The sequence below is a fragment of the Salvelinus sp. IW2-2015 genome, linkage group LG28 (assembly GCF_002910315.2).
Source record: "Salvelinus sp. IW2-2015 linkage group LG28, ASM291031v2, whole genome shotgun sequence".
NCBI classification, from domain to species: Eukaryota; Metazoa; Chordata; class Actinopteri; order Salmoniformes; family Salmonidae; genus Salvelinus; species Salvelinus sp. IW2-2015.
The window spans coordinates 19695619-19714325 of NC_036868.1; the positions used below are offsets into that span (position 1 = coordinate 19695619).

The 18707-nt window shown below is 42.4% G+C and overlaps 1 protein-coding gene and 1 long non-coding RNA gene across 2 annotated transcripts in view; one reads left to right on the forward strand and one right to left on the reverse strand.

The window, feature by feature from the left end:
• Positions 1 to 18707, forward strand: part of LOC139023248 (uncharacterized) — a 288962-nt gene that overhangs the window by 34450 nt on the left and 235805 nt on the right. The window lies entirely within an intron of this gene.
• prima1 (proline rich membrane anchor 1) overlaps positions 1 to 18707 on the reverse strand; it is a 72380-nt gene that overhangs the window by 34262 nt on the left and 19411 nt on the right. Inside the window, exon 3 of the mRNA XM_023974524.2 lies at positions 3754 to 3880. Within this exon, the coding sequence (XP_023830292.1) occupies positions 3754 to 3880 (127 nt within the window). The remainder of the gene's footprint in view (positions 1 to 3753; positions 3881 to 18707) is intronic.

An 18707-nucleotide genomic window follows, 5' to 3' on the forward strand; every position in this document is an offset into this window, starting at 1 on the left:
AAGGTGATAAGGTAAATGGTCGTGTGTTTTTGGAGATGTGTGCTTCTTTATGGAGAGACTGGGCCCGTGCACTGTTTTTATTCCACTGTTCACTGAGCGTCACGAAATGGGTCTAAATGCCCATAAAGAAAGACATAAAAATGTTAAAAAAAAGACTCGTCTAGACTTAGCATGCTCATTAGGGAGAAAATTGCTGCCAGCTGGGGTCCCATCTCGAGTTTATTTGCCCCACTGAAATCTCAGGCACAGAAAAAGAGAGAACATGGGGGGGGGGGGGGGGCAGACTGCACATGGGAAATGAGTGCACCCTGGCACATTTCCAGGAACGCCACTACTGACATGACAACAAAATATACAGTTTATTTACAGTAGCTATACAAATTGGATATACTGTATATTGCATACTGTATATCTAGTGCCATAATTCAGGAGCAATACTTCTGATTAACCTGTCTCAGTGCTGGTCAGATAACATGTATTGTGAAAATATATTCACATTTATCATTTATGACAAAAAGTTAGATTTTTGGTTCCAACCGCCGTGTCTTTGAGAGACGCATGAAGCATGGAGGAGGAGGTGTGATGGTTTGGGGGTGCTTTGCTGGTAACACTGTCTGTGATTCATTTAGAATTCAAGGCACACTTAAAAAGTATGGCTACCACAGCATTCTGCAGCGATACGCCATCCAATCTGATTTGCGCTTAGTGGGACTATCCTTTGTTTTTCAATATGACAATAACCCAACACACCTCCAGGCTGTGTAAGGGCTATTTGAAGTAGAGTGATGGAGTGTGGCATCAGATGACTTGGCCTCTACAATCACCTGACCTCAACCCAATTGAGATTGCTTGGGATGAGTTGGACCGCAGAGTGAAGCCAACAAGTGGTCCTTATATGTGGGAACTCCTTCAAGACTATTGGAAAAGCATTCCAGGTGAAGCTGGTTGAGAGAATGCCAAGAGTGTGCAAAGCTGTCATCAAGGCAAAGGGTGGCTACTTTGAACAATCTCAAATATAAAATATATTTTGATTTGTTTGACACTTTTTTGGTTACTGCATGATTCCATATGTGTTATTTTATAGTTTTGATGTCTTCATTATTATTATTCATTAAAAACTCTTGAATGAGTAGATGTGTCCAAACGTTTGATTGGTACTGTATRYCCCAAATATATAGCTTATATGCATTTTCTCAATTTCAGGTGCTTGCCACTATGTTGTTGTGAGAAAAGTGCAGCAAGTTTGCAATCCAAAAACTGTGGCCTACTACAGTACATCAAACAGGCTGCTAAAAATATCAACAAAAATCTACTTTGAGTCTGCCGAGACCTAGAGAAAGGAGATATATTTAGAATCCTCCTGACCCTTTATGGGAGGAACAAGCTTATGACTAACCATAACAAGCCACAGTAGTAGCTACCCTGTCACTGGATGACTCAATCATTGGAAAGTGAAAATGAGCCCAAAACACATTATACACAAAGGTTTATTTAGAGGATGTTTCTTGAGGAAACATTATCAAGAGAAAAGTTTGGCAGAGGACAAAGATAGTTAGAAAAGTGTGAGTGGTGTGATATCTTATTTTTTGGGGGGTTGTTTTTCTTAAAACTGCATTGTTGGTTAAGGGCTTGTAAGTAAGCATTTCACTGTAAGGTTGTATTCGGCGCATGTGACAAATAAAATTTGATTTGATGTCTTTTTTTCTCTTCATTGCCTTTCTATGACCCTATTCATCCCTCGGAGTGTGTGCCTCCCTCTATTTCTTCCCCCTGTTCCTTCCAGTCTGTCACAACCTCATTGTTTGCCTCTGAGGGAACACAACAAATCAGATACCCTTCTCACAAATAAGATACCCTTTTCACTCCATTTCCCTGAACTATGGCATTGCCTCAGAAAGAGAGAGAGAGGGAAAGATAGAGAGAGAGAGAGGGGGGGGTGGAGAGAGAGGTGGGGGAGCGACAGGTGAGACAGGTGAAAGAGAGAGAGAAAGAAAGATGGCGGGATGGAGGAAAGGAGGGGGGGTGACAGAGGAAGAAAGGGATAGAGGGATTTGATAAGAAAAAAATATTTGCCAGGGCTGAATATTTGGGATAATAAAATCGAGTGATGTGGTGATATGGGGACAGCAGCCAATTCCAAAAAGCTCCAGTGGATTCCTGGGGAAAGCCTTAAAACTGGCACATACCTTTCTGGTTCTGTGCGAATGAATGAATCCGTCTGTCCTCAGATCAGCCAACATCTATGCCTGAGCAGATCAGGCATACATAATAACTCCCTCAGTCCATATCCCAGGAGTCTCCTTCGATTTTGACTGCTCTGATGCATCTGTTTGTGGCCATTTCCCTTGAAGCTCTTTTTTTGGCAAGTCTTTTATCTACTTCCCTAACGGTAACGGTATGTCAATGTTAGCTAGACTTAAGTGCAGCTCAGGACACATAGGCACATAGGCACTGACACACACACACACCACTCTTCTGGCTCCTAGCTCACCTCAAAGAGTAGCTGGATCAGGCTGACATACTGTAGCTGGATCAGGCTGGCATACTGTAGCTGGATCAGGCTGACATACTGTAGCTCAATCAGGCTGACGTACTGTAGCTGGATCAGGCTGACATACTGTAGCTGGATCAGACTGACATACTGTAGCTGGATCAGGCTGACATACTGTAGCTGGATAAGCCTAACATACTGTAGCTGTATCAGGCCAACATACTATAGCTGGATAAGCCTAACATGCTGTAGCTGTATCAGGCTAACATACTGGAGCCTAAAGCAGCGCTGGCCCATACTGTAGCTGGATCAGGCAGACATACTGTTGCTGGATCAGGCTGACATACTGTAACTGGATCAGGCTGACATACTGTAGCTGGATCAGGCTGGCATACTGCATTCTTGCCAGCTGTCAGCCGTGATCTTTTCACCCATTTTGAGGATTGGTGGGGAAAATATTCTACTGGAGAGTCACATTCACTGAGTTGATTGACATCCACTGAGGTTTGCTGACATTGAACCCATCTCCAACAGCTTGAGGCGTCAGCATGCTCACTTTGAAACTATCACTCTAGTAACCATGTTAGGGCTAGCAACATGATAGGAATGGCTCTGAGTATGTCTTTGTAGTGTTGTATGTTGATATTAATTATTTTTTAAAGCCAAATATCAGGTTCAATACTGATCAAATCACAGGAAAATAAATATTGGCAGGGGAAGAATGGACAAAGCTAACTATGGACCAATCACCCTCATGAAAGCTGATTATAAGATCTTTACAAAGGGTTTACAAATACTATATATAAGGGATTATCCACATGATCTGTGGAATCGTGTTGTATTACACTAAGGCCCCTTCTATAGAAGTAGAGGTGAAGACAATGTTACCTGGGTCAGACTGAACATAGATTATCCTAAATGTATCCCAACATGTTTGGCATGACAAGGAGTGGTAAGGAAAGCAATGTTAGCACTAACAGACTGGATTTCTCCAGACTATCAGGTTATAGATTGTGTCCTAAATGTTTACACAGTGTCTTTGTTCACAATCTACTGCCAGTGCACACACACTTCTTCTGAAAACTTGAAGCATCAACCTGTGAGGTGGGTTTACCTGGTAGGATTATATATATATATATTTTAAGTATCATACTGTAACACTCATGTTTAACCATCCTGTAATTTTCTGTGACCATGGGAGGAAAGCGCTAATGCGTAAATAGCCCAATGCAAGGGTATGTGTACGAGTCAGAAAGACCTACCTCTTTATGGCCTTATAGCAGATGATGACCATCAACAGGAGGAAGGCAACCGAGGCACAGCCCACCGTCCCCAACACCACGATCTCCTTCCACCACGGCTTCGTGGGAGGCACTGTGGAGGGAGCCACTGCAGAGAAAGGCAGAAGGGAGGAAGAAAAAGAGATGACCTTATTCAAGTTTAAGTTCATTTTCGTTCAAGTTCCATTTCACCTCAAACACATGGAGGAGATAGTACGGCCCAGTGAGTCACATAACCAGTTTACAACCAACTGATCTCTGTTACAACCAGGTAAAGCCGGCATTTTTATAAGGAGATAAAGACATCATGGGGAAAGCCGTCCTATTTCGGTTGTTATCTGGTCAGTTAACAAGATCACAACCACATAAAGTTGCATTATATGATGAAAACAAAGATAAATGAGATAAAACAGTAGAGACAAAAATATGAAACAGCCAGATAGTCTAACAATAAAATCACATGATAGCTTGCATGGCTCAATAGTAAAGACATGGCGCCCCACTCCAGATCATCCATCATGAATTACCCAGAGAGAGAAATTCTATAGGATCATTACACCACTAACTCAGCCAGCAACCTATTTGCGCTTTTGCGGGTCCTGGACATTGCCTGTGCCACTTTAAAGTTTGGATTAGTTTCTACTTTTTCAGTGTGGGGACATTATGAGCAGCAGTGTTTTATCGAGCATGGGTTTGAATGGAACCATAAAAGGCAGGATCATCCAGAAGGGGACGGCTCATTCACGGCTTAATCGCCCGGAAGCATCAGATGGGGGAGCAGCCTGTTCTGTGGGCCCACCGAGGGCCTTTCTGAATGGACGTATGGCGTGGTATGCTAGCTGTGTTATTTTGTCTGTTCTCTGTGTGGCTTTGGGTCTCAAACTCAAGGTTTGGGGGCAACATCTGGCTTAAAACCAGGTGTCTTATGGCCCCGCACTGATATATGAATCAATTTATCCACACACACACACACACACACACACACACACACACACACACACACACACACACACACACACACACACACACACACACACACACATTGTGTGATAAATTCACACAAACAAACCATGTCTCAATTGTCTCAAGGCACAAAAATCCTTCTTTGACCTGTCTCCTCCACTTCATCTAGACTGATTGAAATGGATTTAACAAATGACATCAATAAGGGATCATAGCTTTCAACTGGATTCCCCTGTTCATTCTATGTCATGGAAAGAGCAGGTGTTTTTAACGTTTTGTATACACAGTCTACAGTACAATCTATAGTATATGTTTCTTTCTTTCTTTTAATAATGTTTCCTTGCACTGTCCAACAATGATTAAAGGTGATACAAACAACAAGGCCAAAAATAACTTGAGTTGTCCTTGGGCCGTATTATAAATGTAGAATTGATTTGGGAGGGGGAATCTGAGATGGATAGCCAGTCGATCCCCTACCCCCCTCCCCATTTGGGGTTAATTGTTTCCGGGAACACTCAAGCCTGGTTCTCCGGCTGATAAGCACTTCTCCGGATGGATAAGTAATGCATCTCTGTCTCCTCTGTGACAGCCGATAAGATTCCTCGGATAAACCGCCAAAAGGGAAATGGAGGGAACACCTTAATCGAGTCTGTGACGAGACCCACCTGTTGTTCACTTGCGTCACACCACTCCAACTCCTGGCAGAGGCTTTTCAAAACTCTGTGGCTGATTTACTGTGGGATGTGTGTGTGTCTGCTAGCTCCATGTTGATTCCAGATCATTGCAACATTACATCATCTCCTGAGCATTAGACCCTGCACATCCCTGCAGGTCATCTTCAACATAAGGTTTGAATGTTCCCATATAAGGAATGGTTTAAATAGCCAAAAATAAACAAAACTTTGCAACGGTAATCATTCAGACTAATATTATTATTGGGGGAGAGGGCAGTGTTTTTCAGTGTTTTCCCAAACTGCTACAACAGTGTAGCTCYATCAAGGGCATCAAATCCGTGATGCATTGAATGACGGGCTGATCTACAAATAATAATGAGTAGTTATTTATCATGCAAGGTGATGTGTAAATCAGTCAGTCGACAGTCGCCGACTGCAATGCAGTCGATGTTAAACAAGCCCATAGACAGACCAAGGATGGATGCACAATGCTTCCATAACTTTCATTGAATCACCTAATGCACAATATTCAGGACGACACGATCTGACACGACACGCATGATTCCCATCCGAAACAGTTCGGAACAGTTTGTGCATATAATATATATTATGACGACATTTTGTGACATTTTGTTCGTTTTTGCAAAGGTTTTTTCGGCTGTTCGTGCACACAAATTTTTCTCGAGGCAAGCCAAAGTTCGGAAGCCGAATTTTACGCCCCTTCGTCGGTTATTGGTCAGATTTTTCGATTAAGTGTTTGTTGTCATTCAACGATAGACGTTTTTATGTAMATTTTTTCACTTGCGAAATACTGCACCAAACATCTTAGTTAGATGTAAAACTGTGCAAATAAAATCACCTCGGCAAAAACGTAAACATTAATGACAGATTTCTTGAGTTATCTTAGATTAATTCTGACTATTTTGAGGAAGTGTATACTGGCTATGGCGTCTCAAGATGGACAAACAGTGCTACTGCCGCTTTTAAGGGAGTATGTGAGCACACTCGTTCGGTTCGCCTAGCTGAGTTYGGCCTTTAGTGTAACAACGCATCCCCCATTCCATCTGTATGAAGGAAATCACCAGATGGCTCTGATCCCAGGTGACTAAAACACACACGTACCCAAACACAAGTACCACAAACACTCAAAAACACACACACAGGCCCACGTACACRTACACGCACACACCACACACACACACTTACATGAGCATGCAAACACATACACACAATCATAGGTAACTGCACTCATAAGGTGCAGACACACACTTGGATTTATTAGGTAAGAAACCCCAAATTTGCACGACCCAAAGATAGGGAATGAATGGCCAGTATATATTTCCAGCTTTAGGCAGAGAGAGAGAGAAAGAGAGAGGGGGAGAGAGAGACAGACAGAGACATAGAGAGGGGCAGTGGGGATGCCAAAAGGGAGAGTGCATGGGCTTGCTGAGCTCCCTGCCACCACACCCCCAGTCCCTTAGACAAGCAGGGATGTCACTGTCCATCTCATCCCTAGTGCTGACCACTAAAAACAACACCAATCCTCACTCACACACACACGTGCACAAACAGACAAACACGATCACACACACGTCACATGCACATAAAGACAAGCACACACATGCACACACGATCACACACCCATAAAAAATTACTGTTTGATCCTTCCACAGCAACATTGTTCTGATGTTTGATTCTTACACTTATTTGGAGTGACTTGTGCATATGTTATGGCTGTGGTGAGGAAGGACCCAGAGCGAGGACTGATGTGAATAATCTCTGGTTAACAAGGGTGCGAGGCCGAGGTCCCCTAAGGCTCCTGCTGCAGAATCAGACTGCTACAAACAACACGCAGCCTGTCCTCGGAAGACTCCTCAACCTCAACTGCCCCAACCAACGCAGTTCAGCTGCCACCAAAGCAATATGTCTGCCTCCACAGTGTCCTGCAGACCTCCGGGCTAAAGAACCCGATAATTGGACTGTCATACGTTTCCTGGGAGGGAAGTAACAAAAGGAGAGATACCAAGAGAGGAAGGGAAGAGAGTAGGGAAGAGAGGTGCCGACTGCCACCTACAATATCACAGCTTCTTCAACGTCATTGTAATACATTGGTTAAACAGCTAAGATTACTGTCCCTGCTGTGCATTCAAACTATTTCATGTGGGTCAACATGAGTGTCTACGTACGAGTGGTCCAGGGAAATAAATCCACATGCAAACGCCATGCTCTACCAACTGAGCTACAGAGGACCACCCGAGTACCACCTTTGGACCAAACCAAAGACCATTAGCTTACTGGGTAACGATTGGTGAATCATTGGCATTTCAAAATGTTGCACTTACAATTACATCACTCTCTATCTGACGCCATTWCACTGTTTCCTTTCCCTTCCCTATAGTGACTAACATAAAATGAGAAACTTTTCAATTCATAGCTACAGATGAGAAAACAATAAATAGTACATTATTTCTTTGTTGAGCACAAAAAAAAAAAAACTGCTCTCTTGATGGCACTGTCATTTGCTTTTGTTTGGATAAGTCACTCAGTCAACCTGTATAGGGACCAAGCTGGGGTCTGGCATGGCAATGCGATTCATCAATGGTTCCGCAAGGAATACAAAGGCCTCCGTCAGTGTGTAATAGGGATAAAGCTGTAATGGTCAAGGACCAGGATGTAGGACATGTACTGTTGCCATATTATCTGTCTCACCCATTTAACTATAACGTCACATGGGGTCAGAAGTGGGAACTGAACCATAGCCTCCACTTGACTCACATCGCTTTGCCTAATCCATACAACTGTAACGTAACAAATAGCTGTGTAATAGGCTGTAAAAGGCTAGTTACGCAGTACTTATAATTTTTTAAATGCTTTACTTGGAAAACAACATTAGCAGTGGTAAGAAGGGCTGCAAAGTGTCGGAAACTTTCCGGTAAATTCCCGGAATTGTTACAGAATTTTTCCATGGGAAGTTAAGCCCGGGAATTTGGGGCATTTTGCTTAAATTCATCAAAAAAGTTAGCTTATAACAGTTAACCTTTTTTGTGGGATACACATAAGGCAATTMTAGGTCTTGTGACATATTTTGGTCAAACTATCCCCAATTCAATGGAATTGCAACCCTCTGCATGCACAGTGCATTCTTCCATCACATGTGCAGTGCACTCTTCCATCACATGTACAGCTGATTCTCAAGATCTTGCACACTAATGAGATGCTATTGAGCCCACACTACTACGCTGTCTGAGCCAAGGACTACATGCTTTCTGGTAAGTTTTGATTACAATACTGGGTGGGGTGAATATATTTTATATGACATACATGATTTTTTGTTAAGTAGTTAATAGTAGCCTACAGTGTTTTTAAATAATGTCTAAATTGTTAACAATTTCTGCTAGTTAGTTTTTGCTACCATGTGCGTTTTAGCTTGCTTGAACCTGCTACCTGAGGAGTGTTAATTCACCTGTTTCCATACATGTTTCTGTAAGGTTCTGCTTTTCTTTTCTTAGTCAACCTTGTGTTATTTTTCTTTGTGTTCTTGAATGTAGCACTGTTTCTTTGTGTTATAGAACGTAGCCTTGACTTTCATTTTTGTTCATTGTTTTCACTTGTGTTCGTTTCTCACCTGGTCTCATCAGTTCCCTATTTAGTTCAGTTCTTTCTGTTTGTATGGTTGTGAGGTATTGTTTGTTTTTGTCTGCCTGCCTGTGACCACGATTCCTGCCTTCTGCGAAGGTTTAACTTCTTTGGGGTAGGGTGCAGTATTTTCACGTCCGGATGAAAAGCATGCCCAGAGTAAACGGCCTGCTACAAAGCCATAAAAGCTAGAATATGCATATTATTAGTAGATTTGGATGGAAAACACTCTGAAGTTTGTAAAACTGTTTAAATGATGTCTGTGAGTATAACAGAACTCATACGGCAGGCAAAAACCTGAATAAAAAATCAAACCAGGAAGTGGGAAATCTGAGGTTGGTCGATTTTCAACTCATCTCCTATTGAAAATACAGTGGGATATTGGTAATGTTGCACTTCCTATGGCTTCCACTAGATGTCAACAGTCTTTAGAACCTTGTCTGATGCTTCGACTGTGAAGTGGGGCCGAATGAGAGGGGACTGAGTAAGGTATACCATGACCTGAACATGCGCTGACCATGCGCGTTCATGTGAGAGCGAGCTCTGTTCCATCGCACTTCTGAAGACAAAGGAATTCTCCGGTTGGAACATTATTGAAGAATTATGTTAAAAACATCCTAAAGATTGATTCAATACTTCGTTTGTCATGTTTTTACGGACTGTATTATAACTTTTTTAACTTTCGTCCGTACTTTCCGCTGGACTTGAACGCGCGTCGTGAGTTTGGAAAGTGTACTGAACGCTAGAACAACAAGGAGGAATTTGTACATAAATGATGGACATTATCGAACAAAACAAACATTTATTGTAGAACTGGGATTCCTGGAGTGCATTCTGATGAAGATCATCAAAGGTAAGTGAATGTTTAATATGTTATTTTTGACTTCTGTTGACTGCACAATATGGCGGATATATTTTTGCCTTGATTGGGCTCTGAGCGTCGACCTCAGATTATTGCATGGTTTGCTTTTTCCGTAAAGCTTTTTTGAAATCTGACACAGCGGTTGCATTAGGAGAAGTGCATTTAAAAAAAAAAGCATAAAGTTTGTATCTTTTAGCAATGTTTATTATGAGTATTTCTGTAAATTGATGTGGCTCTCTGCAAAATCACCGGATGTTTTGGAACTTCTGAACATAACGCGCCAATGTAAACTCMGATTTTTGGATATAAATATGAACTTCACCGAACAAAACATACATGCATTGTGTAACATGAAGTCCTATGAGTGTCATCTGATGAAGATCATCAAAGGTTAGTGATTAATTTTATCTATATTTCTGCTTTTTGTGAATCCTCTCTTTGGCTGGAAAAATGGCTGTGTTATTCTTTGAATAGGCACTCACCTAACATAATCGTTTTGTTTGCTTTCTTCGTAAAGCCTTTTTGAAATCGGACACTGTGGCTGGATTTACAACAAGTGTATCTTTAAAATGGCATAAAATGCATGTATGTTTGAGGAATTTTAATGAAGGGATTTCTGTTGTTTTGAATTTGGCGCCCTGCAGTTTCACTGGCTGTTGAAGAGGTGGGACTACCGTCCCACGTACCCTAGAGAGGTTAATAAACATCTGTCACGCTCTGTGCGTGAATCTACACCTTTTTCTCCCTGAGTATTCATTACAGTTTCATTTTAAAACATGTATCTTACAAAGGAGTTGTTTAATCTAATTACTTATCTGTACATGGAATTGTATTTGTTTTTTTTTACTCATTTGTTTCTAATCTTTACAGGAAAATGCTACGGGCACTATCTGATGTGTGGAGACATTTCACTGCAGCTAATGTAGAAGGAAAAGCTGTGTACATTTGCAAATACTGTGCCAAATCATATGTGAAGAATGCWACAAAGGTGCAGAATCATCTGGCCAAGTGCATAAAGTTCCCTCAGTGCTCACAACAAGCAATCTCTGACAAAAGTCCCTCTACTTCTATTCGAGGTGAAAATCATGAATCAGACACCTTATCAATAGCAACAGCTCATGGTCCTCCTGGAATTAGAAGTTTTTTTGACTCAATGGAGGAACGTAGTCAGAGAAATGCTGATGAATGTCTTGCTCAAGGTGTGTATGCAACTGGTTCACCTCTGATGTTCACAGGCAATGTGTATTGGAAGAGATTTCTGAATGTTCTTCGCCCCAGCATACATCCCTCCAACAAGACATCCTTTATCTAGTCATTTGCAGGATGCAGAGTTCAACAGAGTTCAAGTGAAGGTCAAGCAAATCATAGAGAAAGCAGACTGTATTGCAATCATCTCTGATGGGTGGTCGAATGTTCGTGGGCAAGGAATAATTAACTACATCATCTCCACCCCTCAACCAGTATTCTACAAGAGCACAGACACAGACACACCGGGCTCTACATTGCAGATGAGCTGAAGGCAGTTATCAATGACCTTGGACCACAGAAGGTATTTGCACTGGTGACAGACAATGCTGTAAACATGAAGGCTGCTTGGTCTAAAGTGGAGGAGTCCTACCCTCACATCACACCCATTGGCTGTGCTGCTCATGCATTGAATCTGCTCCACAAGGACATCATAGCGCTGAAAACAATGGATACACTACAAGAGAGCCAAGGAAATGGTTAGGTATGTGAAGGGTCATCAAGTTATAGCAACAATCTACCTCACCAAGCAAAGTGAGAAGAATAACAACACCACACTGAAGCTGCCCAGCAACACTCGTTGGGGTGGTGTTGTCATCATGTTTGACATTCTCCTGGAGGGGAAGGAGTCTCTCCAAGAAATGGCCATATCACAGTCTGCCGATATTAACATTTACATTTACATTTAAGTCATTTAGCAGACGCTCTTATCCAGAGCGACTTACAGATTGGAAAGTTCATACATATTCATCCTGGTCCCCCCGTGGGGAATGAACCCACAACCCTGGCGTTGCAAGCGCCATGCTCTACCAACTGAGCTACACGGGACCATTAACAACCCCATCAAGAGGATCCTCCTGGATTATGTATTTTGGGAGAGTGGTAAGCAGCCTGAAACTCCTGAAACCTATAGCAGTAGCCATTGCACGGACTGAGGGAGACAATGCCATCCTGTCTGATGTTCAGACTCTGCTTGCAGATGTAAGAGAAGAAATCTGTACTGGCCTGCCCACTTCACTGTTGCTCCAAGCAGAGGAAACCGCAGTTCTGAAATACATCAAAAAGCGTGAAGACTTCTGCCTGAAGCCCATACACGCCGTAGCGTACATGTTGGACCCAAAGTATGCTGGCAAGAGCATCCTGTCTGGTGCAGAGCTCAACAAGGCCTATGGTGTCATCACTACCATATCTCATCACCTTGGCCTGGAGGAGGGCAAGGTTCTTGGCAGTCTGGCGAAGTACACTTCCAAGCAAGGGCTTTGGGATGGAGATGCAATATGGCAGTCGTCCCAACATATCTCATCATTCACCTGGTGGAAGGGACTTTGTGGATCTGAGGCTCTTTCCCCTGTTGCCTCCATCATCCTCCAAATCTCACCAACATCAACTTCCTCAGAGCACAACTGGTCCTTGTTTGGGAACACACACACCAAAGCACGCAACAGGCTGACCAATACAAGGGTTGAAAAATTGGTGGCCATTCGGGCAAATTTGAGCCTGACAATGAGCCATTCTCAACAAGGTTGGCAAGTGACAGTGAAGATGAGGCCTCAGAGTCTGATGTTCAAGAGGTGGACATTGAGGAGGTCCAGGGTGAAGACATGGAAGCCCTAGAGCAAGACAACCAAAGCTTTAGTTTCTAGACTATCGTTTTAAGAATGTATGTTGTGTCAGGACCCGGTGTGAGAAACAGTCACTAATAGTCGGCAGAACCCAGAAGATGAGGCAGACACAGCAGTACTAGAGASGGTGGTTTAATCAAGGTAAAAGATCTTCAGKCAAAAATATAAATCCACAACGTCAAAAGTAAAGCCAAGAGAAAAAATGGATATCCTCCAAAATACAAAGAAAATCCACAAAGTGGTAAGAACAGCAGGGAAAAAACAAACCTCAAAAGACTAATCAAAAATAAACAAGAACAAAACCAGAGAACCTCTGGAAAATCCAACAAGAGAAATATATGTTCACAGCATGGCTGGGGCTGGGTGCTAACATACAAACACAGCGCAAAGAACTGAGGAACACAAAGGGATTAAATATCTACAAGGAAATGACACACAGGTGCAAATAATAATTAGAACAAGGGAAAAACAAAAGGTTCAAAAAAGGCGCAATGGGGGCATCTAGTGACCAAAAACCTGAACAATCCTGGCCAAATCCTGACATGTTGAAAATGTTTTTGGGAGATGCGATGGATCATTGGGGATCATTCAATATTCCCTTTCTTTTGTTGTTCAGTGAAATCATCCCATGTGAAGAGTTAACTCATTTAATTAAAGTTCAATTCGTAATTAAATTGTTTTWAAAATTTCTATTGGAAGGATTTAATCATTTGCAATTATGTCTACTTATGATAAGGTAAAAGGTTTATATTTCTGTCTCCATATGATATGGTAAATATATTCAATGCAAAAAACATCTACATTTAAATGGTATTAATAGGGAATTTGCATACATTTCCGTTAATGCCCATATATTCCCGTTAATTCCCACGGAAAGCTTCCACCTCTGAATATTCCCCAAAACGTGCAACCCTAATGGTAAGTAGCACAACAGCATACATACAGTAACTCCCTTCTTAAGTGTATCCCCTTATAGACTATAGTATGGTCCCTGTCTTCGTCTACTGCTGTCTACAAGACAACCACAATTTCCCCCTCTGGGGATCAATAAAGTTTACTCAAAATTCGACTGTAAAGTGTTGCCAGCAGTTCCTCTCATGAAAAGCTCTGAGGACATTACCAATCCCTGTGGGTCCATTCCAAGAAACCATGGTGTAAACACAGCTGAGAATTTCCTGTTAACGCTAGCTATCATCATGAGCCCTTTTACCCCGGAGCAAGACCCCAGAGACATTGACTGGTGAAAACAACATCCCAGAATACACAACCCATGGGACTTGGCTTCACACTGCTGTGGGTTTGTTCAATGTTTGTAAAAGTGTGTTAGAGAGTGAGTGTGTGTGTGTGTGGKGGTGGGGGGGGGGGGTGTATGCACGTGTGTTCCATGCATGAACCTGTGTGTGTGAGTATGTCTCTGGTAGCATAGTATCCATGAAGTATACTGTGTGTGTCTGAAGTGTGTCTACGTGTGTGTGTGTGTGTGTGTGTATGCTCCTGCACAGGAAATACACATTACATACTTCACCGGGGATGACTGTGATAGATACCCCCCTTCTCTCTAAGACAGGAACAACACAAGTATACATACGGTAAGGAGCCACCATGACTTCAGCAAGGGAGCAGGGCTATTAGATTAGGCTATTTTTATACCTGCCCTGGACCTTAATGGAGTTATGAGGCTCTGCATTGCCAGGCCAAACTGATTGCAGAACTGAGGGAACTGATAGCATGCAGGATACAAAAACAAACAACAGTCCTCGGCCAACAAGGCTTTTAAAATTTTCAACATGGAATGCAAGGCCCTAATATTTGTTAATGTTGCTGGAAGAGTAGCTGCTGCCTTGGCAGCCACTAATGGGGATCCTTAATAAATAAAATACAAATACACATTTCAAACTTGTAGTGTTTGGCCCGTTGTTCTAGTCCAGCTCTGTCTGGCGAAGTTCTCTTTAAGACCGAAGTATATTTGGATACTGAACAAAAATGTAAACGCAACATGTAAAGTGTTGGTCCCATGTTTGATGAGCTGAAAAAAAAGATACCAGAAACGTTTCCATATGCACAAAAACCTTATTTCTCTAAAATGATTTGCASACATTTGTTTACATCCCTGTTAGTGAGCATTTCCCCTTTSCCAAGATACTCCATCCACCTTATAGGTGTGACATATCAAGAAGCTGATTAAACAGCATGATCATTACAYAGGTGCACCTTGTGCTGGGGACAATAAAAGGATACTGTCACGCCCTGACCTTAGAGATCCTTTTATGTCTCTATTTTGGTTGGTCAGGGTGTGAGTTTGGGTGGGCATTCTATGTCTGGTGTTCTATGTCGTCCTTGTTTTGTATTTCTATGTGTTTGGCCTGGTATGGTTCCCAATCAGAGGCAGCTGTCTATCGTTGTCTCTGATTGAGAACCATACTTAGGTAGCCTGTTCCCACCTGTGTTTGTGGGTAGTTGTTTTCTGTTTTGTTTCGTCACCTTACAGAACTGTTCGTTTGTCGGTTTTGTTGTTTTGTCCAGTGTTCAGTTGATTGATTAAAATATGAACACTTACCACGCTGGACCTTGGTCCTCTTCTCCTTCTCCCGACGACGTTCGTTACAGATACGCAAAAAAAACTCTGCAGTTTTGCCTAACACAATGCCACAGATGTTTTGAGGGAGTGTGCAATTGGCATACTGACTGCAGGAATTTCAACCAGAGCTGTTGCCAGAGAATTGAATGTTAAAACTTCTTCTTAATAGGTGGCGCTATTTTCACTTTGGGAAAAAATCGTGCCCAAATTAAACGGCCTCGTACTCTGTTCTAGATCATACAATATGCATATTATTATTACTATTGGATATAAAACACTCTGAAGTTTCTAAAACTGTTTGAATTATATCTGTGAGTAAAACAGAACTCATTTGGCAGCAAACTTCCAAACAGGAAGTGAAAATTCTGAAAATGGGGCTCTGTGTCAGGGCCTGCCTATTCAACTGGCTTATATTTATGGATCTGTATGCACTTCATACGCCTTCCACTAGATGTCAACAGGCAGTAGAATGTTGAATGGGGTGTCCTAGCTTGATGTGAGACCGAATGAGCGCTTTTGGAGTGACAGGTCCGCTCTATTGGCAGTATTCAACTGCGCACCAGGGACCACACATTGTCTTCTGAAATGCGTTAGGTATACACGACGAAATGCTCCGGCTCGGATTTTATTGGATACATATGAGAAAAACATCATAAAGTTGGATTTTCAACCGAGTTTGACCAGTTTATTCGACGTTTATTGGGACTTTTGGAATTTTTCGTTCCATGCGCTAAGAGTTCTTGGACATGTGCCCTCCACATGGCTAGCCAAAGTTGCTAATTCGACAGAAAGAAATGGACATTCTAAAACAAAACAACGATTTATTCTGGAACTAGGACTCCTTGCACAACATTCTGATGGAAGATCATCAAAAGTAAGAGAATATTTATGAATGTTATTTCGTATTTTTGTGGTTTGTGTTGGCTCCAACAAGGCGGAGAATTGTTGGGCGCTGTCTCACAATATTGCATAAAAAAAGTTATTTTTTTTTAAATCTAACAGCGGTTTGCATTAAAGAACCAGTGTATCTTTCATTTGCTGTACAACATGTATTTTTTTAGTAAAGTTTATGATGAGTTTTTTGGTTAGATTACGTGACTGTCCAAAATATCTTCCGGACAATTTGGTGCATTATGGCTACGTATTCACAATGTAAAACCACGATGTGTACTCTAAAATTGCACATTTTCGAAACAACAAATGTATTGTTATAACATGATGTTATAAGACTGTCATCTGATGAAGTTGTTCAAAGGTTAGTGATTAATTTTATCTCTATTTGTGGGTTTTGTGAAAGCTATGTTGGCGGTGAATAAATGGCGATGTGTGTTTGGCTATTGTGGTGAGCTAATATAAATATATATTGTGTTTTCGCTGTAAAACATTTTAAAAATCGGAAATKATGGCTGGATTCACAAGATGTTTATCTTTCATTTGCTGTATTGGACTTGTGATTTCATGAAATTATATTATATGATATCCCTGTGGCGCTAGGCTAGGCTATGCTAGTCAGCTTTTTTGATGAGGAGGATCCCGGATCCGGGAGGGTGACTCGTTAGAGGTTMATTTCTCTACCATAAGCTGCCTCCAAAGTCATTTTAAAGAATTTGCAGTATGCCCATCCGRCTTCTTCACCTGCGGGATCGTCTGAGACCAGCACCAGGACAGCTGATGAAACTGTGGGTTTGCACAACCGAAGAATTTCTGTCAGAAACCATCTCAGAGAAGCTCATCTGCCTGCTCTTCGTCCTCACCAGGGTCTTGACCTGACTGCAGTTCAGCATTGTAACCGACTTCAGTGGGCGAATTCTCACCTTCGATGGCCACTGGCACGCTGGAGAAGATTCACGGATGAATCCCAGTTTCAACTGTACTAGGCAGTTGACAGAGTCTTGGGGGCAAGCGATTTGCTAATGTCAACGTTGTGAACAGAGTGGCCCATGGTGGCGGTGGGGTTATGGTATGGGCAGGCATAAGCTACAGTCAACGAAYACAATTGCATTCTATTGATGGCAAATAGAGATACCGTGAYGAGATCSTGAGATCCTGTCATCCGCTGCCATCACCTCATGTTTCAGTATTAGAATGCACGGCCCATGTCGCAAGGATCTGTACACAATTCCTGGAAGCTGAAAATGTCCCAGTTCTTCCRTGGCCTGCATACTCACGAGACATGTCACCCATTGAGCACGTTTGGGATGCTCTGGATCGACGTGTACGACAGCGTGTTCCAGATCCCACCTATATCCAGCAACTTCACACAGCCATTGAAGAGGAGTGGGACAACATTCCACAGGCCACAATCAACAGCCAGATCAACTCTATGCGAAGGAGATGTGTCGTGCTGCATGATGGTGGTCACACCAGATACTGACTGGTTTTCTGATCCACGCTCCTACCTTTTTTTAAGGTATCTGTGACCAACAGCATATCTATATTCCTAGTCATGTGAAATTATAGATTAGGGCCTAATGAATTTATTTCAATTGACTGATTTCCTTACACGAACTGTAACTCAGTAAAATCTTTGAAAGCATCACACAGTAGCTAAGTAGCTCAGTTTGTAGAGGTAGTGGCAACAATATCAAACATAATATATAATAATAAATGTCATTTAGCAAACGCATTTATCCAGAGCTACTTAAAGTCTTGCGTGTATACATTCTACGTGGTCCCGGGAATYAAACCCACATCGYCATGCTCTACCAACTGAGCTACAGAGGACCACCCAAGWACCACCTTTGGACCAAACCAAAGACCATTAGCTTACTGGGTAACGATTGGTGAATCATTGGCATGAAGTAGCACCTCCCAGGCACTAGGAGTGCTGGTGAGCCGGTGGCAACCATTCATATTGGTGACAATTGAATATCAACAACTGAATATCAACGTTGCCCATCTGAGCGCCTAATCACAGAAGGCATGAAGGTTATTGGTTTCAATGCCAGTGCCATGTTGTTTGGATGGGGGATGTGACCATTGAGATCCTGTAATTATATGGCTGCGACTGTCTGTCTGCCCCGGGGCTTTGGGGTGGACAGTGGAAGAGCTGTACTGGACGGAATACGCCCCCCAGTGGTCCCACTTGGCCATCCCAGAAAACCTTGCTGGGCTCTGACTCCCTGGCTGAGATGGTTGCTCATCAAGCTGACAGGCCTCCAGCCCAGAGACTGAGTCACTGCCACAGGGGTATGTGTGTGTGTATGTGTGTATGTGTGTGTGTGTGTGTGTGTGTGTGTGTGTGTGTGTGTGTGTGTGTGTGTGTGTGTGTGTGTGTGTGTGTGTGTGTCATCGGCCCAGTAAACAGAGGATGTTTGCTTAATGTCAGGTAATATTCTCTTCAGTGGTTTATTTAT